The sequence below is a fragment of the Typopeltis vanoorti genome, chromosome 3 (genome assembly GCF_054136105.1).
Source record: "Typopeltis vanoorti isolate ZY-2024b chromosome 3, IOZ_Tvanoo_1.0, whole genome shotgun sequence".
Classification (NCBI taxonomy): domain Eukaryota; kingdom Metazoa; phylum Arthropoda; class Arachnida; order Uropygi; family Thelyphonidae; genus Typopeltis; species Typopeltis vanoorti.
The window spans coordinates 102,742,683-102,766,198 of record NC_143551.1 but is presented as its reverse complement, the minus strand read 5'-3'; the positions used below and the strand labels follow the sequence as shown (position 1 = coordinate 102,766,198).

General features: G+C 35.1%; 1 protein-coding gene across 1 annotated transcript in view; it reads left to right on the top strand.

Moving 5' to 3' along the window:
• The window catches only part of LOC150108433 (dnaJ homolog subfamily C member 2), a 337,407-nt gene that overhangs the window by 70,915 nt on the left and 242,976 nt on the right, over nt 1–23,516 (top strand). The window contains exon 5 of the mRNA XM_090415844.1: nt 12,325–12,469. Within this exon, the coding sequence (XP_090271970.1) occupies nt 12,325–12,469 (145 nt within the window). The remainder of the gene's footprint in view (nt 1–12,324; nt 12,470–23,516) is intronic.

Here is a 23,516-nt window from a genome sequence, read left to right as displayed (position 1 = left end):
ATCCTTGTGGAAACAATGTGCAAACAACATTCTGAGAAACTACTGAGAGCAACGACAATAGGTGGAATACAAAGTGCAGTGATACCTCACAGAACACTCAGTTCCAGTAGAGGAGTGATATCAGAATGGGATCTCCTTGATGTTCCTGATGAGGAGATATCTTCAGAGCTTAAAGATCAAGGAGTGACTGGTATGAGGTGCATCCTGATATGCAGGGATGGTCGCTTGATCTCAACCAAGAACATCATCTTTACTTTTGATATACCTAGGCCTCCGACATCTGTAAAAGCAGGGTATCTCAGCTGTCCTGATAGAATGTACATCCCTAACCCGGTGAGATGCTTTAAATGTCAAAGATATGGATATGCCCAAACTGCCTGTCGTGGTTCTACTACCTGTGCCCGATGTGGTAGTAAAGAACATGATAATAAATCTTGCTATGAAAAAAAAGCTAAATGTCAGAAATGGAAAGATGAAAAAGAGATACAAAAAATTAAAACAGAACAAACATTAACATATCAGGAATGCAAAAAGAAAGTTGGCCACCATTACATCTATTCTGCGATCCTCTTATGCTGAAAAAGTAACAATTAAAAAATTGCCAACAGCAACTCAAACATGTATGTCTATTCCACCATTTGATAATTTCACCATACCTGAACTTTACAATCGCAAGTGCTTCTCTGTTGAGCACATTAATCACAAAACCTATGGCCTTATTCCAGAGACCACTTCAAAAATGGTCCCATTCGATGAAAACTCACCTGTCAAAAAAATTATGGTGGAGACTTCACTCAAAGATAAACCACCAGACACTCGCACAGAAAAAATGGATACCTCGATACCCACTGAAAGCAAACTAAACATTCCAACTGACCCTAACAAATTTGATGTTTTGAACACTCTACCAGAGGAAGAGATGAACACTGGCCGTCCATACTTCCTTAAAACAGTGGATAAATATAAATCTGACAAAGGTAAGCCCTCAACCTCTCGAAAACCAAACAAGTCAATAAAATCAAGACAATAGGAAAATTTTTACAATGGAACTGTTGTGGGATTTGCCAGAATATTGACGATATCAAGATGTTGTTTCAGAAACACAAACCTTTCTGTTTCTGTCTACAGGAAACTTACTTAAGACCCAATGAGGACCGTACCTTTAGGAATTTCACTGTTGTACATAAGGATAGAACTGGAGATGGTCCTGCTCATGGAGGAGTAACTATCCTAGTGGGCAGTCATATTCCTTTTCATCAGGTCCAACTTAATACTTCTCTGGAAGCAGTAGTGATTCGCTTCTCTGTGGGATTTCTTATTACAGTATGTTCAATTTATTTACCACCAAATGCTGAGTTAAATGAAATTGATCTTTATAATCTTATATCGCAACTGCCTGAACCCATACTTTTGATGGCGACTTTAACGGTCACAATACTCTATGGGATAGTGCCAACACTAATAGACGAGGTCGAATCATTGAAAAAATTCTTGATAATAATAACCTTTCCCTTCTAAATAATAAACTCAATACTTTCTTCCATATGCCAACTGCTCATATTCTGCAATTGATCTTGCAATCTGTTCCCCTTCTATTCTTCCACTGCCCATGTGGGACGTTGAAGAGAACATATATGGAAGTGATGACTTTGCTGTTCTTTGTACAATGTCTTCACAGGAACCATGTTCACCCACATGGACACCTATATGGAAAATGGACCAGGCTGACAGGAACACTTTCTCTCATCTTGCAAAATTTAATGCTGATGCCATCAGTCAAACACCTATCAATGAAACTGTAAAATATATAACAGAATGCATTGTCCAGGCAGCAACAACCTCCATCCCAAAAACATCATCTCGATTTCCAGTCTATCCAAAGCCTTGGTGGAACCTAGACTGTCAGGCAGCCAAAAAAAGATCAACACAGAGCATGGAACATATTTCGTAGATACCCCACCACATCTAAATTAATAACTTTCAAGCGTGCTCGAGCTGAAGCACGTTATCTAAGATTTATGTCAGAGTCAAAAACAATCATGGATCCAATTTACTACATCAATTAATCAAATGACCAGTTCAAAAATTGTATGGGATAAAATCCAGAAAATGAAAGGCAGATATAGTACACATTGTTTGTCCACCTTGGACTATAATGGAAGTGTTCTTGCTGATCCCAAAGCTATTGCAGATACTTTGGGAGAAACTTTTGCTAAAATCTCAGCAACAGCTTCATATTCTCCGGAATTTTTTAATACTTGAAAGAGCAGCAAGAGAAACAAAGGCTTAATTTTTCTACCAACATTATTCAGCCATTTGTCAAGGAGGAACTAAAAAGAGCTCTCCTACAATCTCACCCTAGTGCAGTAGGAACTGATGACATCCATTATAAAATGATAAAACATCTACCATCATCTTCTATGGATCTTCTCTTATTATACAATAGAATACTTGCAGAGGAAGAGTTTCCACATTCTAGGCATAAGTCAATTGTCATTGCTATCCCAAAACTAGGAAAAGATCCAAGACAAGCAAATAATTATCAACCCATTGCTCTGACCAGCTGTCTTTGTAAGATACTAAAGAAAATGGTTAATGCCAGACTTCTCTGGTATTTAGAAAGTAACAGTCTTCTCTCTAATACACAATGTGGTTTCTGTAGACATTGATCAACTTTAGACCATTTAGTTTGGTTAGAAACTTGTATAAGAGATGCATTTCTGAAGTGAGAACATCTTGCCTCAGTTTTTTTTGACATGGAAAAAGCTTATGATACAGCCTGGAGATATGACATATTAAAAGACCTCTATAACCTAGGTCTCAAAGGACACCTCCCTATATTTATTAAAAACTTTCTGTCCATGCGAACTTTCCAAGTCAGAGTGGGAAGTATGCTATCTCGACCATATCATCAAGAACAAGGTGTTCCCCAAGGCTTTGCCTTAAGTGTAATCCTTTTTGCTATTAAAATTAACTTAATTATTGAACAGCTTCTTCCCACTGTAGACAATGCTCTGTATGTTGATGACTTCACAATTTACTGTCACTCACGTAACATGAGGGTAATTGAAAGACAACTTCAGCAAGCAATTGATCGTGTCTCTCTCTCTCTCTGTGGCCTCTTAATAATGAATGATATAATCACGTAATCACAAGAAAGATATTTATTTAACCAAATATTTCGGTCTGGAAATAGCAGACCATCGTCGGTGGTATTACAAGAACAGTTTAAAAAATATACAAGCTAGAATACTAACAATATTCTAGCTTGTATATTTTTTAAACTGTTCTTGTAATACCACCGACGATGGTCTGCTATTTCCAGACCGAAATATTTGGTTAAATAAATATCTTTCTTGTGATTACGTGATTATATCATTCAGTCTTATGTCGCAAGTATCCTTAAAACAACAAAGCCTCTTAATAATGGATTTAGGTTTTCAACAGAAAAAAGTGTCTGTGTACACTTCTGTCGAAAATGCACTCATTGCCCAAATCCTGAACTAAGAATGGAACATACTGTTATTCCAGTTGCTATAGAAACCAAGTTCTTGGGACTCATCTTTGACAGAAAACTCACATTTCTAGCACATATTCGTCAACTAAGAGAAAAGTGCAAAAGAACTTTGAACCTCCTTTGCACTCCATCCTCTACTGAGTGGAGGTGCTGATCGAGCTTCATTGCTCCATCTTTATTGTGCACTTATATGTTCAAAGCTGTATTATGGGTCCCAAGTCTATGGTTCTGCAAGACAAAGTAACCTACGATGGTTGGATTCCGTCCATCATCAGGGTATACGGATAGCTACCGGTGCCTTTCGCACCTTACCCACTCAAAGTCTCTATGTTGAAGCAAATGAACCGGCTCTATCACTTCGACGGAAACAGTTGTCTCTTAATTACGCCCTAAAAATAAAATCTCTCCTAGATCACCCTACATGGAATAGTATCTTCTCTCTGCATTGGGAAGCTCAATATCACACATGAAACTGCTATACGTCCTTTTGGTATGCGTATTAAAGAAACTGTGCGAGCTGTTAGTATAAATGTTGACAACATTAGCTACACTAAACATAACAGCATTCCTTCGTGGCAGGTTTGCATACCATCCTGCAACCTCTCACTTTATCAGCTATCTTCATCGGGGTCAGAAGACCCATACTAACCTTTATACATACAATATCTATCATATCTCTCCTTCAACTCATTTACTGTCAGGGCACTTACAACTAATTCTGGCAATCCATTCCATAAGCCAGCAAAGGTTGGTCAATTGGTAGAGCCTCTGCTAATGGCTCACGCTAAAAGTTAAGCAAGTTTGAGCACGGTTAGTAGTTGGAAGAGGTCAGTCGTTCGATGCTGTTAGCACACTCTCCCCCAATGAGTCTTTGGACTCCCTGGAGGTGTCACATAATAATAATAAAAATCTTCTTCGCATTCTGCAAGCAAGGTGGTATCATCTGCATACCTCAAATTATTAATATTTTTCTCACCAATTTTAATACCAACTGAAATTCCTCCAGCTCTGCCATTCTTAAAATGTATTCGCTGTACAAGTTAAACAGGTATGGAGATAAAATACATCCTCATCACACTCCTTTACCTATTGTGAAATACTCAGTTTCTGCAAGATCTGTTCAGACAGTAGCTTCTTGTTCATAATAAAGATTCCTCAGAAGGATAATGAAATGCTCTGGGAGTCCCATTGTTCTTAACACATTCCACAGTTTCACATGATCTACAGAGTCAGAAGGCTTGCTATAGTCAAGGAAACAAAGGTAGACATTCTTTTGATATTCATGTGCTCTTTCTATTATCCATTTTATAATAGAAATTTCTATTATCTCACATTGCGATTTGATCTCTTGTTCCTCTGCCTTTTCGAAATCCTGCCTGTTCATCTGGCATTTCTCTCTTCATGAATGGTTTCAGTCTTTTCTGAATGAACTTAAGTAAGACTTTACTTGCATGAGAAATCAGTGCTATAGTTCTGTAATTTTTGCACTCTCTTGCATCGCCTTTCTTCAATAAAGGTATATAAACTGATATTTTCCATTCCTGCCATGCAGTTGTGATCCAAATTCGCTGACACAGAGCTGTTAAAATTTTAAGTGCCTCTTCTCCCAGGGCTTTGAGCAGCTCAATAGATTCCATCTTTTCCTGGTGCCTTCTTACTGGATAGCTGTTGCAGTGCCCATCTCACTTCACTCTCCAGTGGTACTGGCTCTTGCATATAATACTGCTTTTCAAATTTCTCAATAATTTTGGAGTCCTTTCTGTAAAGGGCTTCTGTATACTCTTTCCATCTTTCTTTGATGTCTACAGCTTCTGTAAGCTATCCTTTTTGTTTACTTTTCAATATTGTCACCTTGGCAATAAACTTCCCTGTTAGTTCTCTGATCTTTTTGAAAAGATCTCGTGTTTTGGTCTTCTATTTGTTGACATTCCTGGTAAAGTATTTTTCCTTGTCTCTTCTGGCTTGTCATTGAAACTCTGCATTCAAATGCCATACTTTCTGCAAATTTCCTGTGGCCTTCATTTCCCTCCTTTCCTGAGCAGTTTTAATGCATCTTCTGACACCCATTTGGACTTCTTACAAACTGTTGGAATATTCTTCTTTGCTTCTGTTTTAATTATATCTTTAATCTCTTCCCATAGTTCATCTGGTTTTCTTTCACACAAATTAAGTGTGTTGAATCTGTTCTGTATGCTAATATTGTATTCAGCTGGTATGTTTCCAAGATCATATCTGATCGACTTTTGTGTTGTTTTCAATTTCTGTAATTTCAAATGTATCGTAGCCACTAAACCTCTTTTACAAAGAATTTTATAACTACATAATTACTCGATTTGATCTATTTCAAGGGATACAGACAACACTTTGGCTTCCGACAGCTGTATAAAAAAAACTACTTGATAGAATGACTTGCAATTTCACATGGATACATATGACAGATATACCAAAAAAAAAAAAAAATTGCCGATAGTGTCGAGGCCGAGAACTTTTCAGACTGCCCACGTATGTTTCTTAGATGTTTCACCTCCTTTACATTTTCTTCTCACACTCATAATTGCGTATAAAGGGATATAGCTGCACGTAGAAAGCTTGTAAGGTGGCTATATCTTTGTTTATGCGCTACTGTACTGTGGTTAATTTTTCAGGTGCAATAAATACAGGCAGCCCTCGGTTTTCACCTCAGTTCTGTTCTTGAAAAATCAGGCGTAAATCGAATCGGCGTAAAACGAACCCAATTTTAATGGAAGGTATGAAGTTATGTTCCGCATAGTCAAAAATATGCACATGAAGTATGTGTAACATTATATTTAAAGCTTTGATAATACATACATATATATTTGCTAAAATAAAATTATTAATAATAAAACAAAATTATCTTCAAAAAATATGAAACTTCGAAAAGATATTACATATTTCTATGTTGAAGTTCCTGCTTTCGGATCACCTGCATTTTTATTAAAAAAAAAGTATCAGTGTTAACTGCCTAGATTTTCTTTTTCTTTCTTTAAGGAGTTCAGTGTAAGGTTGAATAGATGCGATTACACTCCTTTTTACGTTTGCACTCCGTTTCCAATCATGGTCCATTGCGCAGAGTTCATCAGTCAATGTCTCTATGCTTGCAAGGATATGCTATAAATCGGTTGTTTTCATATCTCTCAGAGGACCTTCTTTGTTTTCTTTCTCCTCCTTTGGATGTTGACTTAATTGTTCGGCTAATTCTTTTAAGTCTTGATTAGAAAGCGGTTTATCATGACTCTCTAAGACTTCTGTCACATCTTCAGCTGTGATATCATACAATCCCACCTCTTGCGCAAGCTTGGTAACATCTTCAATAACATTCTCCTCTTGCTCTAATTCCTTGAAGTCATGCATAAATGCTGGAAGAAGTTTTTGCCATGCTCCTTTTAGACACTTTGCTGACACGTCATTCCAAGCTGCCTCGATGTTGTTAATGCCCTTCAAAATATCGAATGACCACCAATTTCCATAAATGTTATAAGGAGGTAATAGCCTTTGAAGATTAATATAATCCCCTGATCCGTCGGTTGCAAAAGCGATGTTGTGTTTTGGGGCATGTAAACAACCTTGACATCTAATGGTGTTCTTACTTCAGCAAAGTTTTGAGGATGTCCAGGGGCATTATCCAAGAGAAGCAATGCCTTGGCTGGCAAATCATTTTCTTTACAGAAGCGAAGCACAGTAGGACAAAAATAATTTGTGTACCAATCTATAAAAACATCTTGTGTAAACCAAGCTTTCTTGTTCCATTTCCAATAGACTGGCAGCATGGCTTTTAGACCCTTGAAGGTGCATGTCTGTGAATGGTACATACACCAACATTGGTTTAAGCTTCAAAGTTCCGGAGACATTTGCACCCAACAAAAGCGTAAGTCTATCTTTTGCAGCTTTAAAACCTGGAGCAGAATGTTCTTCACAGGAAATGAAGGTGCATGATGGCAATTTTTCCAGTAGAGCCCAGTCTCATCAACATTAAAAATGAGATCAGGAGGATAACTTCCTTGTTCTGCACAGTCTTGAAATTCTTTAGGAAAAGCAGCCACTGCTACAACATCTGCACTTACCACCTCACCACATAATTTGACACTGTGGCACTTACTTTGAGACTTAAATCTCATGAACCAACCTTTGCTTCCTAAAAATGTTTCTTTGCCTCCATCTGTCTTTTTAAGATCCTCAAAAATTGTTTTTGCTTTCTCAGGTATAACAGCCTGCATCAGAGGAATGTTTTTCTGATTCAAGTCATCCACCCATAATGATAATAATTTTTCCATTTTTTCGTGAAATTTACCCTTGCTATAATGTACATGTTTTGCATTTAGTACTGCCGTAGATTGTTGCACAGATGGTTTTATTCTATCTGCATTTTTCATAATTGTAGTAACAGTCGATGGAGGGACGTTCATACTTCTACAGACATTAGCACGTGTCTGCCCATCTTCCATTCTTCAAATCACCTCCATCTTCTTTTCAAGTGTGATTGATTTCCGCACCTTAACACCAAGTTCTGCTAATTTTTCTGCACTTCTATTATCAGACGTGGTATGTAATTACGTACTTTATCAATTTAAATATGTATACGTAAAAAAAATTAAATAGAACAATTAGGTAGATTCAACATTAAAACTAGGTTTGATACATATACGTTGTAGTAGCTCGGTAAACATTGAAACACTAGAGTGCCTGTCAGCGTCGTTTCTCAGTCAACCACACTACAGTAAGAAAGCACGCGCAAGCAACTGGCATAAACCAAGGGCTGCCTGTATATATGAACAAGAACAACAATTGCTGGCTTGTTGTGTATGTAATAGCAAGCCAGCATATTCATCTTCAATGTTAAGCTCTGATCAAGTGTAGATACTATGTCAACTTTACCTTCAAGAAATGTACACAGGTTCGTCAAATCAATAATCTTTCTTTAATAAAAAAAAATCCCATTTAATTAGTACATCTTTAACCTAGTTAGATAAAAGGGGCTACACCATTATCAAAATAGCTTTGCTTTTACTTTTTCTGCGTTTTTTTTTAGGAGCATCATGATATTATTAGATCATTTTAACTTTTTTTTTTTTTTTTTTTTGAAGGCAGATAAAAATATTTATCTTTAGTATATAGAAAGAGTTAGACTTGTAATATGGGACACTGTAAAAATAATCATAATTTAAAATTCTGAATATTTTCACAAATTGTTTGTAAGTACGTTTATTAGTTTTGGTTTCATAACATGCATTGTCGGCACTTGCGATGTGCCCATTATTGATGTTATTTTGGTCAAATGAAATGTAAAGCATTTAAAAAAATTTATGTAATTACTGGATTTGGATAGTTGTATTACTTTCAGAAATTTGTAGATTAGATTGTAGTTTAAATTATTAAGTGTTGTGTTTTAAGAAGACATTCTCTTGTCACTAACGGAGACCAGTCAGCCATTATACCTAACTTCTTGCTTGCCACTTTCACGGAGTGTGCATGCTCGCCGAGGAGTTTGATGGGTGATTGACAGCTGACAGAGAGTGTTCAGTATTGAGGTAACAAGAGAGCGTTCGGAAATAAAAGAAAACTCAGGCTGCAGATAATTATATTCTGAGGAAATTAAGTTTTTTTTATGTGATAGTCAGAGGAAAATTAATAGTATATTCCGAAAAAGGAATCGGAGAACTGTGATTTTTTAAAGTGGGAGACTGTCAATAAGTATTGGTAAATAAAAGAAGATATTGCTATTGATGTTCTGAAGGAATGTTCGAGGAAACGCTGACTGGAAAATTTAATCCAATCTTATGGACGTCGGATCTAACTATTATTTCTACTGGAAAAAGGAGACGGAATTTAGCAACTTAGATGAAGCAGTAGAAGAAACCTTTTGCTGGTACAAAAATTAGCAAAATTGAATTGCATGAAGCGAGAATAATTATACTTTGCTGAATTCAGAATATCTACACTTCAGAGTCACGAAGAAATGTGTGCTACATATGAGAAAGGATCCTATGAAAAAAGAAGAGAATCTTATATCTTCAGAAAAGGGACTTAACAGAGAAACTGGCCATGAACATTTTGTTATTGTGTAAACAAAGTGTTTAGTCTAGTGGATGTGATGAAGTATATGTTAAACAAATCAGTAATAGAATGAGTTAGAAAATGGGTGATCTCTTAAGTGTAAGTTTATTTTAAAAGGCCTTGGATCCAATTAATTTTGTAGTTAGTTATGTATTTTTGTTTGAAATGTATATATATATATTGTTTTTGTTTTATTAAATGTCTAATTTTTGTATTTGGTCTTGAATCAGTGATTTTTTTTGGATTCTGAAAGAAACAGTAAAAAAGGTCATTGCACCAATCGGAGTGAAACCCTGTGCATATATAAATACACTCGGAAATAGAAATAATTGTTATAGAGAAAAATCTCATAAAAATGAAGATAGATTGAATAAAAATTAATAATATTATCCTATCTAAACAAATGGTGCAGTCAAACAGAGATCTTCTCTTAACAGTGATTAAATAATAAAAATCTCATCTCTAAAACAAATGGCACAGTCAACTTACAGGATTGGTTGTGACTTAACTTTATTTTAGACTCCAGAAAGTAAATCTTGACTCAAGTAAAATGGCTACAAGAGATAGTAATTCTAGTTGTGAAATTTCTTTAGTTAAAGATGAGGAATTTTTTAAGTTAATTAATCCAACTTTAGTAATACCTTCATTCTCAGGAGGTAGTACTGAAAGTGGAAACATTTTTTAGATATGCAAAAAAAATCGGAGATTTAGGAAAATGGTCAGATTTTCATTTGTTAAGTATATTTCGTAATAAATTATTGGGCAAAGCCAATTCCATTCTTAAACACATCCTCTTTACTGAGAGACATTTCAAGTCTAAGAGAATTAGGGCCTAACATTTGGAAAATTCATCAGTGCATCCAAGGTAATAGGGAGTCCATTTCAGTGTATTACCACAGACTTTGGAGCATTGCTCATAAATTTAATGTTTCATCTGAAGAGAGAGAGATCCTCTTTAGAATGGTTGCTGTTTAATCAATTTAGGCATGGCCTTAAAGATAATTTGAAAGAAACAGCATACAAGAAAAAGGTTTAAAAATATTGTTAGAAATCTTCAACTTGTTAGGGAAAAGGAAGAGAGACTTAGAGATATATTTCATTCCACAAATAATAAACAGGTAAACTCTTTTCAGTATAATGAAACTCATTCTCCTAACTTTGTTGCTATAGATAAAGTGGGAGAAGGAAAGTTTCAAAAATTAAAAGGTGCTAAGAAAAAGAAACATTCTAAGGAAATTTCCGTAAATCTAACAAAAAATGTTCCAGAAACTGAATCCAAGGTATAATCACATGATTCGGGAAATTTAGAGAAACTGAAAACATTTCTTAGTGAAGAAATAGAAAGACAACAGAGACCAATAGTAAAAAGGACAGGAACTTCTGTTTAAGATGATATCTGATTTAACGATATCCAAGAATCCTACAGATAATCAATCTTTCTTTTGTAAATCTAATAGTATTGACAGGAATAAAACATCTCAAAGGAGATATGTTCCAAAATGCTTTAGATATAATAAACTTGGTCATTTTGCTAAAGACTGTTATGTTAGGGATAAATCTTGTTTTCAACATAAGAAATCTGAGAATAAAGGAAAATCTGGAAATAATTATTCCAATATCATACTGGCAAGGACAGGAATGTCAAACTACTCATTAGACATGGGTAAAGCTAAAGACAGCTCAAACCCTGAAAGAGAGTTTGATATATCATTAGCTCCTTATGCTAATGGAGATAATCCTTTGACAGTTCTACAAGGATTTATTAAAAATGTGCCTTGTGAAATCTTACTTGACACTGGTGCACATATTTCACTCATTTCTTATAGTTTGTTTAATAAAATTAAAACTCTAATTCCAAATGATATATTAATTTTAAGTTATCCAATTAAACTGAAGGATATATTTGAATCAGATTTCAGCTGATAAGCAAATAAATACTTTTATTTCAATTCCTTGTTTTCCTTTAAAAGTTTGTCATCCACTAATAGTTCTTCCAGAATCCTGTAATCCAAATGTACAAGTAATATTTGGAATTGATTTTCTGAAGCGTCATGCTTTTGCATGTAATTTTATTGATGGTACAGTGTCCTTGTGTGGACTAGAATGTTGTTTAGACAGGACATCAGGTGACAATGGAAAATTAGAGCAGTCTCCTGAAGTTTTAAACATGCTGATGATGATAATGATCAAGTATTTAATATTGAGACTCTAAAGATTAAGGAACCTAGTTCACAAATTTGGGAAAAGCATGAGATTGTCTGAGCCACTGCAGATTTTGAATCCTATATGGGCATAGATGTTTGTGATTGTTTTCAGGTGGGAGATGAATTTTTTTCCTGGAGACCACCACCATGCTTATTGAAGGCCTGAAGTGACTTGAAAGAGTTTCATGTTTGGTGTCTAGAGCAGGATTTCTGGATTATTTCTGAAGTGACTTGAAAGAGTTTCATGTTTGGTTTCTAGAGCAGGATTTCTGGATTATGTTGAAATAAATAAAAATACAAAATATATAATTAAAAAACAAAACAAACCTTGGTGTTGAACACTTTTTTTGAACCCCTTCCCAGGGGTTCAAAAAAAGTGTTCCTAGTATGAAATACTAGGCAGTGCAGTTAAAAGATAGTCTTATAAATAAATAAAATAAAATTAATAAATAAAAATATAAAGTATATAATTAAAAAAAAAAACAAAATAAACTTTGGAGTTGAACCCTTTTCCTCCCCCCCCTCTTCTAGCATATGAAATACTAGGCAATACTGTTAAAAGACAGTCTTATGACAGTGTTGATCCTGAATTTGATGACGATATTCCCCCAGTTAATTCCTTTTCTAAAGAGAATTTTTTTGAAGTCTTCAGACCTGTTTTCGGGAACAATGCCAGGTAATTTCAATTTTTTTTTTCCAGAACCATAAATATAATTTTTTTGTTTAGTGAAAAAAATTCAAGCCTGCTTATATATTCAATATTATATAAATAGTCATAAAGATATTAGATATTATTTATGCTACTCATTGATAAGCTAGAAGTTGTAGGAGTCCTCCACATATCCTGCAAATAATGGAGAGAACTGACTGAGGCTTCAAACCCAGTGTTCACTTTCTTATGGTGTGACTGATCATTAGTTATCTATAGAGACATTGAACAAACAAGAATAAGCTGGTAATTTGAGACATATGACCAAACTGTATTCTGTATTGGCTAAAATTATAAACAGAAAACAGAAATGATGTTTAATGTTATGAATTTTTTTTTAATATTTTATATATTTTTATATATATATATATATTATATATAGAAAATAGCACATTAGTGCCATGTGTGGCCAAGAGGAAAAGAAGAAGAAAGGAGAAATCTGTTTACATTTTGTTGTTGAAGGTTGTATTCTTTGGAGAAGATTTCCAAAGAGCAGAAGTAGATGTAATGAAACAGGATTAATCAGGTTAAGTGAAATGTCAGAGCAGCCTTCTTGTTAAACAGGCCTCTGTTGTTTTTGTTTGGGAACTAGGACAAACAGTGAAAATTTAGTTTCGCTAACAAATTCATCCTCAGCAGAATTGTAGATCTACCACTAGCATAAAAAGTATTCAGCAGAAAAGTGAAACTAGCAGAAGAATTATCATCCTCAGTGGAATTGATTGTTGGCACCACCAGCATAAGAAGTATGTTGGTGGTGTAAATAGAAAACAGAAAAGAAGTGAAAATACAAAACAATTTGAGAGAATTTGAATGAATCTGTGAGGGAGTGATGACCTCTGGTCCTTCACCCCCTGCTACATGCCTCCAACTCTTTGAATTTCCTATTCTTTTTTTTTTGGTTCAAAATGATTAATAATACAAAAAAATCCCACAGTAACTGTGGTTAAAAAAAATTTCCCACAAAAATATCTAAAAACATCAACAACACCAAAAAATAGCAAAAAACATCAAAATCAGTGCAAAAAAGAAGTTGCAGAAAATGATCAAAAACCTAACAACCTCATAATTTCTCACAATAAAAAGGGAAAACTTCCAGATTGACTTAACTTCTCAATTCCAGCATCAGTGATGTGCATTAATACCTACTGTCGACCAAACTAAATATACTGTTTATCACAGAACTACAACTGGCACCCTCTATAACATCTCACCTCAACTTTCCTCCTTACAACTTTCGTTATACCTTTCACTCACTTGGACCCATACTTTTGCTTATCTATTTGACCTGGTATCCCCTTTATGTGATCTGCTCTGGCTCAAGATCTCTGTACCTCACTTTATTGTCTTCGTTCAGTGCTTCTACTATTCTCCAATTCGAACTTCAGTGAATTTGGAGAATGATAAGGATTTAACTATCCCAACAGTGAGATAATCTTTTCTGGTGATTTCAACATCCACAATTCTGACTGGCTTCCTTTCTTCAACTCCACAGACCAGGCTGGTAAAGAAGCTGAAATATTTACTATCACTAGAGATTTAACTTATATTGTCCAGATTGGCCTTCTCCCAGCCATTCATAGCCTCATACCCTCTGGCACTATGCCAACTGGAATGATGTTCAGGATTTTTTTACCTCTTTCCACGGTCTGATTCTAGCATCTGCTTTGATCTAAAAGCAGAAATTATTCTCACTGGGATGAGTGCTTTTATTTCCCATTGTATTTAAAATTCTTGATCTTTATCTAAACCCTGGTTCTTCCATAACTGTGCCAAAGTAGTCTGAACCAAAAATTCAGCATATGCCTTCTGGATCCAGGTCAAGTGCACTAATCTAGGCCTACTTCTCACTAATCTCTCAATCACCACTAATCCTATTCATGGCTTTGTGAATGATAGCACTCTCCATTCATGCTACTCATTTTCAGCATGCAGATAGTAGGTATCATAATCATCTACAACTAATGTCTTAAACATTGATATACTATCCTTCAGTTGGGCAAGGACAATTTGGTCACATTCAGTGCCACTAAAATACAGTCTTGCATCTTCTCTCACAAAAGAAACTTCCTCAGCTGATATTTTCTTACCCACAGTAATACACAAATCACCAGACAAGATCAAATCTCTGCTTGGATTAACATTCACCTCCAGCCTCTCCTGGCACAAATGACTCACATCAGTAGCCTCTTCAGCAACTAAAAAACTAGGCATTCTCTTTTTGATGCTATTTCACACCTGGTAATCATCATAATTTTTCTCAGAACTCTCATATAAGAGGTCTCAAGTCTTTGATCAAGTGTTGTATTTCTAACCCAGCTCTCAGATTCATAAGTTAAAATTGGTTTGAACACCATCTTGTATACAGCTAATTTAGTGTTTTGATTAATTGCTTTCTTATTCCCTATAAATTTATTCAGCTGAATTCCTACCATACTAGTTTTCCTAATTCTGTTGTCTATTTCCATATTTAATTTACCATCTTCACTAAAAATTGTGCCTAAAAAAAGCTGAAATGTTTTACTTGTTGGGATACAGTTGATGTTTTCAATGTTTCTGCCTAATTTCATTGTCTCTGTTATTTTAATGCTAATTTTTATACCATATTTATTATAACAGTTATTCAATTTAGTCAGCAGAATTTTACTGTATTTATTCAATAGCAGAACATAATCTGCATAACATAAAGAGCTAAGATTAACATTGCCAATTTGATGTCAGAGTTGATACCATTTTCCTTCATATTGTGATCCATGTAGATAATGAATAACAGTGGAGATAATACGCACCCTTGTCACACACCTGATTTTACCTCAAACCATCTTCTTGTACCTCCTTCAATTCTAACTGTTGATTTACAGCTTTAATAGAAATTATGTATTGCTTGATATAATGTCCCATTTACACCTTATAACTATAGTGTTTTGAAGAGCTTTTCTGTTCACACCTTGTCATATACCTTTTTCAGATCAACAAAACTTAAATACAAATCCTTGTTATATTTCCAAAATTTTTCAACTATTTGTCTTAAAGTGAAAAGCTGATCCTGACCCTCTTTTTGCCCTGAATCCAGCTTCTTCTTCACCAAGCTTCCCTTCCAGAATTGTTAGCTGTTTCTCAAGTATATTTGCATAAATGTTACCAAGAACACTCAGTAGTGAAATACTTTTACAATTCTCGCATTCAGTTTTATTTCCCTTTTTTTATAGATTGGTACTATGAGAGCTGCTCCAATCATCTCAAATTCAACTAGCCCTTCTGAATTATGCAATGCAGCTACTGTAAAATTTTTATAACTTCATATTTGAGTATTTCCAGTTGAATTTCATCTACTCCAGCATGTCCACATTTCAGATTTTTGATCACTATTTCTACTTCAAGTATGGGTATGTATTCCTGACCGAATTCCTGATGGGCGTTTTCTACCACCATCCGGACATTGCTTGTTTCATATAGCAGTCTTCCAAAGTAAGTACTCAAAATATCTAGAATATCTTTATCTTCAGTTTTCATGTCACCTTTATCATCTCTGATTCCTTTTACAGTACTCCTTCCTCCATTTCTTAGCTTTTTCAATAGCCTCCAGAATAATTTGCCACCTTCACCTTCCTGATATTTATTTTCTGTGTTTTTTTTTACCAAAGTCTTTCAATGCCTTTTGTTTAGTTAATTTTACACACACCTTTTGCATTCTTACATATTTCTCTGTATTCTGTAAGAATGCAAACTGAATTTCCAGGAACTTTTCATATGTTTTCTGCTTTTCCTTGACTGCCTCTTTAACTTTCTGAGCTTACTATAGTTCTGATTTTCTATTGTGCTTAAAAGTCAAAGCTTTATAACTAAGAGGAGACCTCCACATAGCCTTTAAAGCAATGTTGATAACCGACCAGGGCTTTTGATCTAATGTCCAATCCTCATCTTCTCGTGGTGCACCCTGGTAGGTATCTATCAATAATAATGTAGTCAATTAGACTATTCTTATACCTTGCCTATTCCCTCCATGTGAATTTGTGCACATTTTTATGTTGGAACATTTTGTTACTAATAACCAGTCCATGTCCTGAGCAGAAATCCAACAGGTATTTGCCATTATTATTAGCTTTGCTCTTTTCTCCAAATTTTCCCAAAATATTTTTGTATGTCTGACTATCATTTCCTACTCTGCTATTTAGATCCCCAACAAGGACCAACTTTTCATTGTGTTGTTTTCTCTAAAGCCTCAAAAAATTCCTTCTGTGTGACCATGGGCACAAATAAGTCTCATTGTCCAGTTCCCCATTCTGATATTTGCCCACAACACTCTACTTGAGACTGCCTGCCATTCAAGATAGCCTCTTGTTTAGTGTTGAATACTATAGCTTCCCCTTCTTTTCCTTGATTGTTATTTCCAGAATATAACATTTTCTATTTCTTGCTTAGAAAGATTTCATCAGTTTTTGTCTTTTTTGTTTCAGTCACTCCTATTATGTTGATCTGGTACTTATCCAATTCCTCAGCTAGTTCCATTTCTTTGCCATTCAGGCTTCTTATGTTGACAGTGCATATCTTGAACTCTGGTGATGTTAAGTTTGAATGTGTTTCAGGATTTGTTCCAGTAGTTGACTTTTTGCTGTTCGCCCTAGTTTCCTGGTAAAAACAATGGGGGCCTTGTTTAACCAGGTGTCTCCCGGCCAGCATGAAATTCTGTCATATTGCACCATCATTTTGCATTGTGGTTTAAGCCAACAAGAATACAGTTTGGTTGGCTAAATCCCAAATTGCCAACACATCCTCATTCATTCAGTATCCAGGTAGATACCTAACAGGGTGCACCATGAGAAGGTGAAGTTTGAACGTTTAGGTCAGAAGCCCCTGTCAGTTCTCTGCATTTATTAAAAGATGTGATACATGGTTATACATGTTATATATCCTCCTAGTTATACAGCTTTGACCTTTAAGCACACCCTTAAGCATATATATATATTTATTTATTTATGAAAAAAGAGAATTCTCATGGCAGTGTAATTGGTATTACAGTTGCAAAAAGGACAAAAGAAGATGTGCTACTTTTAAATAATAACAGATGTTATAATTGGACAATAGTGATCAGAGAAAGGAAGAAGCAGTTGTAGTATACATTACTGAAATACAAGATATGAACTTCTTTATTCACAACAAATTTTGAGAGAATGGATTTGAGCAAATTTGAGAACGGGGAAAGTAGACAGTGAGACGTGGGTCTATGCTTCTGCCTAAGAAAAAGATGGAGATATTTTTCATTTTATGATATATAGAAAAGCTAGCTCTGGTGTGGAGATCCAAACAGCAGAGTATGATATGAAACATATGAGAAAGGTTCTTGGCCTAACAATGAAAAAAACGAATTTATAATTTCAAAATTATTTTTATTTTTCAACATAATCTCCCTTAAACTAATACATTTATTCCAGCAATGCTCCAGCGCCATTATCCTCTCCTGCAAAATATCCCTCTACAGCTGTAATTACCTCTTGATTCGAAGAAAAACGCTGGCCAGCAAGAAACAGTTTTTAGTTTTGGAAAGAGACAGAAGTCAGAGGGAGCCAAATCTGGGGAAATAGGGTGGATGTTCCAACAATTCATAGTGCAGATCCCTTAATTTTCCCATTGCCAAAACACCTTTGTGGGCAGGTGCATTGTCCTGATGAAAGGTGATTTTTTTCTTCTGCAAACTAGGTCTTTTCTCATGAAATATTTTGTCTATTCTGGTTAAAAATCGGGATAATATTCCCTGGTTATTGTTTTACCCTTTTCAAGATAATTAATGAACAAAATGCCTATAGCATCCAAAAACACCGATGCCATGACCATTCTTGCTGATGGAACCAACTTTGTCTTCTTTGGTGCTGAACAACTGGCTTCTGCCCACTGTTTTGACTGCTGTTTGGATTCTGGTGTTTAATGGTGAATCCAAGTCTCATCCATAGTAATAAATTGACACGCAAAATCATCCAAGCACTGTTCAGAGATTTTAATGCGAGTGCATGTTTGATCTGCTGTGAGCAAGCGTGGCACCCATCATGTGCAAAGCTTATTTATCTGCAATTTCAGACACCCTTGTATTCTTTTGGGGAAAATTTGGTATACTCTATGGACTACATCATTAAGGAAAGATATGATAAACTTGATATTCAAATAAGAGATATTAAGATAAGTTCTTTACTCTATGCTGATATTATTCTCTTCCGTACATCTTCTCCATCATTAAGGAAAGAGATGATAAACGGTTCTTTACTCTATGCTGATATTATTCTCTTCAGTACATCTTCTCCATAATTAAGGAAAGAGATGATAAACGGTTCTTTACTCTATGCTAATATTATTCTCTTCAGTACATCTTCTCCACTTAACCAAATTAAATAAATGCCATGACATTTGTTATGACAAATCAACAATACTTAGATGAAGAATACTGAAAATATGTAGGAAAACAGAACAGATAAAACATTTCAGCTATTTTGACATAAGTTTTAGTGGAGGTAACAAATTAAATAATAGACATAGATAATGGAATAAGTGACACTGGTATAGCGGGGGAAGCAGTTGAATAAATTTTTATGGAATAAGACAGAGAATTACAAAACATCATGTTAGTAGTATAGCGGACAGTATTCAAACCAGTTTTATCATATGGATTAGAGGAGAAATATGTTAGAATTAAAATAATTTATGAATGGTAACTATAGGTATTGAGAGGTCTTAGGAAATGAAAGGAGTGAAAAAATGGCATCATTGGGAACCACATTTAAAATGAAGATATGAAAAGAACCTGCCATTATTAATATTCAGGAATGCTAAACACAGTGATAATTTTCTTGAATGGCAGTCAGTTTCAATTAGTGTTGTGAGCAAACACCAAAATGGGGATTTGCATAATGAACCTTATTTGTGCCTATGGCCCCCAGAAAGTTTCTCTATGGAAGAAATGAAAGAATATTTTTGAGTCATTTGTCAATTTGAGTTATATAGACAAAAAAGGAAAAGCTTGTCTCTATTGGAGATCAAAACAGCAGAGTAAGAAATCAGTACCAGATAGAGAGAATGCATTGGAAAAATTGGAGAAAAGTGAAAACTTAATAATAATGGGAAATCACATTCTTGAGTCTAGATCTTTCAGGGCATATGATGGAGGGATCTGGAATGTTCTGATAAACACCTAGAACAAAAATGATATTAAAGCAACTGATATAACCAAAAGAAAGAACATACTAGTAGCAGAGTTAAGAAAATAATGTATGTTCTTATTCCTCGTATGTTCTTTCTTATGGTCATATCAGTTGCTTTAATAGAATTTTTGTTTTAGGCGTTTATCAGAACTTTCCAAACCCCCTCCCCACACACCCCCCATAGATTTATCATCACTAACACAGCATTCCAACTTAAAAAAAACAAAAATGTGTGTGTAAATTCACATGAAAAGATCTTCATGCCACTTAAATTTAGATTCATAACAAAAATCATATCAGAAATTTCTAACTAATAAGTCGATAAATGCCCTGAAAGAATGCTGAGAAAAGTTTCAAAAAGTATCACGTAATAATAAAATTAAAGTGGTGATACTTTCTCTCCTGTGTATTCTCTTGTATCCTGAACCAGTGTGAAGATATGTTATTGTTAACGGTGATATCTTCATGCTGGTTCAGAATACAGGATGATACACAGGATTGAAATTAATCATTTAATTTGTTTTATTATTATGTGACACTTTCATCATAAGAGGGCACTCCACATAATCGACTGTCTGTGCTACATAATCTTTCATTTACACACAGTGCCATCTAGTACCTGACAATAGTATTTTTTTATAAATTGTATGTGATATCTCAGCCAGTATGCTGTATGTGTGATATCACATTGAAAGGGCAAATATATACAAAAAAAAAAAAAAAACAGAAAGAGCAACAGAAAAAAAAGAATTGAAGTCAAACAACTAGAATACAATATACAGAACATTCTTGGAGAAAATATGAAACAATTCAAAAGCAAGAACTAAACCATTGCCAGAATCAGAAGAAAGCATTGACTGTGTCAACTATGGAAACCTAAAGTCTGCAAAGGTAGACATAGAGCTTCATCTCATTTAAATTCAGATTCAAAGATGAAATCAATCAGAAGTTTCTAACTAGTAAGTTGGCAAGTGCCCTGAGAGAATACAGAGAAAAATTTCAGATAGCTATGTGTAGAAGCAGCTAAACAAAAGACAGCTTTCGTAAGATTATAGAAGATAAATATCAGGAATTTGACAGTATGTTGTGGATCAGGATTCCCTCTAATTTTTGCTGGTCCATATGCACATGTGTGCAATTTTCCAGTCTCATAATTCAATGTGCATTGTAGCCTGTGCTCAGAGCAAAAATCACAAGCCACAAACTCTTCATTTGATACACCTAAAATTGGTGATAATGATCTTTCATGATGCATTAACTAGTAAGTTGGCAAGTGCCCTGAGAGAATACAGAGAAAAATTTAAGAAAGCTATGTGTAGAAGCAGCTAAACAAAAAGAATGGGAAGACTTAACAAGCATTTGGCAATATATTCTGGATCAGTATTCCCTCTAGTTTTTGCTGGCCCATGTGTACATGTGTGCAATTTTCTAGTCTCATAATTCAGTGTGCATGATAGTCTGTGCTCGGAGCAAAAATCACAAGCCACAAACTCTTAATTTGATTTGCCTAAAATTGGTGTCAGTGATCTTGTATATTGCATGCTAAATATTTCTATAAGAGCAATCTAAATGCTTTTGGCCACGTAAACACTGCATATGCACAAAATTCATAAATAAATTGTCACATTTGTCCATCCACCCAAATTTAAACAAATTTACAGTTTTTTTCACTTTAATTTTAACAGGAACATTTTGCGGGTTTAACATACTAAAACTTATGTAATATTTCTCATATCAGAGTGGCCTCTTTTCTTAAATCTAGCTATATCCTGTAAAATTGCAAGCACTAAATTAATTTGTTTTAATCTGTGTGGCTGCAAATCACAAGTTCAAGTGACTGTACTATATAGATAGTACATACTCTAAACAAATATTATTATTAAGAGAGAGACCTCCGGGGTGCTTAAGGGTCAAAGCTGTATAACTGAAAGGAGACCTCCACATAGCCTTTAAAGGAATGCGGAGAACCGACCAGAGCTTCTGACCTAATGTCCAATCCTCACCTTCTCGTGGTGCACCCTGTTGGGTATCTACTTTGATACTGAATGAACGAGGATGGGCTGGCAATTTGGGATTTAGCCGACCAAATTGTATTCTTATTGGTTAAACCAAAATAAAAAATGATGGTACAACATGACAAAATTTCATGCCGGCTGGGAAGTCGCCTGGTTAAACAAGGCCTCCGTTGTTTTTGACAGGGAACCAGGGCGAACAGCAAAAAGTCAGCTACTGGAACAAATTTGTAAACACACCCCAACTCAACATCACCAGAGTTAAAGATCGGTACTATCAACATAAGAAGCCTGAATGGCAAAGAAATGGAGCTAGCTGAGGAATTAGGTAAGTACCAGATCGACATAGGGGTGACTGAAACAAAAAAGACAAAAACTGGCAAGATCTTTCTGAGCAATAAATACAAAATGTTATATTCAGGCAATGACAATCAAGGAAAAGAAGGAGTAGCCATAGTATTCAAGACAAAATACAAGGCTAATCTTCTTGAATGGCAGGCAGTCTTAAGTAGAGTGTTGTGGGCAAATATCAGAATGGGGAACTGGACAATGAGACTTATTTATGCCCATGGTCCCAGAGAAGGTTCTGTGAAGGTAGAAGTGGAGGAATTTTTTGAGGCATTAGTGAAACCAACTGACAGAATGAAAATGATAAGTTGGTTTTTGTTTGGGATCTAAATAGCAGAATACGAAATGATTGTCAGACATACAAAAATATTTGGGAAAATTTGGAGAAAAGAGCAAAGATAATAATAATGGTAAATATCTGTTGGATTTCTGCTCAGGACATGGACTGGTTATTACTAACACCATGTTCCAACATAAAAATGTGCATAAATTCACATGGAGAGAAGAGGCAAGGAATAACAAAAATCTTGTTAATGGTGATGTTTTCTCCCTGGTGCAGGACACCAGAGTGTACAGAGGATTTGAAATTGGAAATGATCACTGTTTAGTCTTGAGCAGGATAAAATTGAATTTTATATTGAAAAGAATAACATGTAAGAAAGTTCTAAAGCAAATAAAACTTGAGCAGCTCTCAGATGTGAACTGTAGACTAAAATACACAAAGATTATTGAAGAAAAAATGAAAGAGTTCGAGAACAGGAACCAAACACTGGAGATTCAGTGGCAAGCCTTAAAGAAAACCCTGATTGATTCAGCTAGAGAAGCATGTGGTGAAGTTATCTGCAAGGATAGAAAAATTAGAACTCCATGGTGGACATGGGAAGTTAAAGAGGCAGTGAAGGAAAAGAAGAAAGCATATGAAAAGTTCCTGGCAATTAAGACAGCTTCTGCTCTTAGAGAATACAGAGACAAATGTAAGAAAGCTAAACAAAAATCATGGGAGAACTTTGGCAAGAAGATAGAAAATAAATATCAAGAAGGGGTGGCAAAATATTCTGGAGGTTGTTGAAGAAGCTTAGGAATGGAGGAAAGAGTGCTGTAAAAGAAGTTAGAGATGATGAAGGTGACATGAAAATGGAAGAAAAAGATATTCTTGAAGTATGGAGTAATTACTTTGAAAAACTGCTAAAAGAAACAAGCAGTGATGACAGCACAGTGATAAAAAAACACTGACCAGGCAAGCAGTCAGGAATCCATATCCATACTTGAAGTAGAAAAAGCAATCAAAGGCTTGAAATGTGGAAAGGCAGCAGGATAGATGATATTCGACCAGAAATGCAGAAGTATGGTGGTATAAAAGTCTTACAGTGGCTGCATTGCATAGTTCAGAATGCCTGGACAGAGGGATGAATTACCGATGATTGGAGTAGAGCTCTCATAGTACCCATATATTAAAAGGGAAATAAA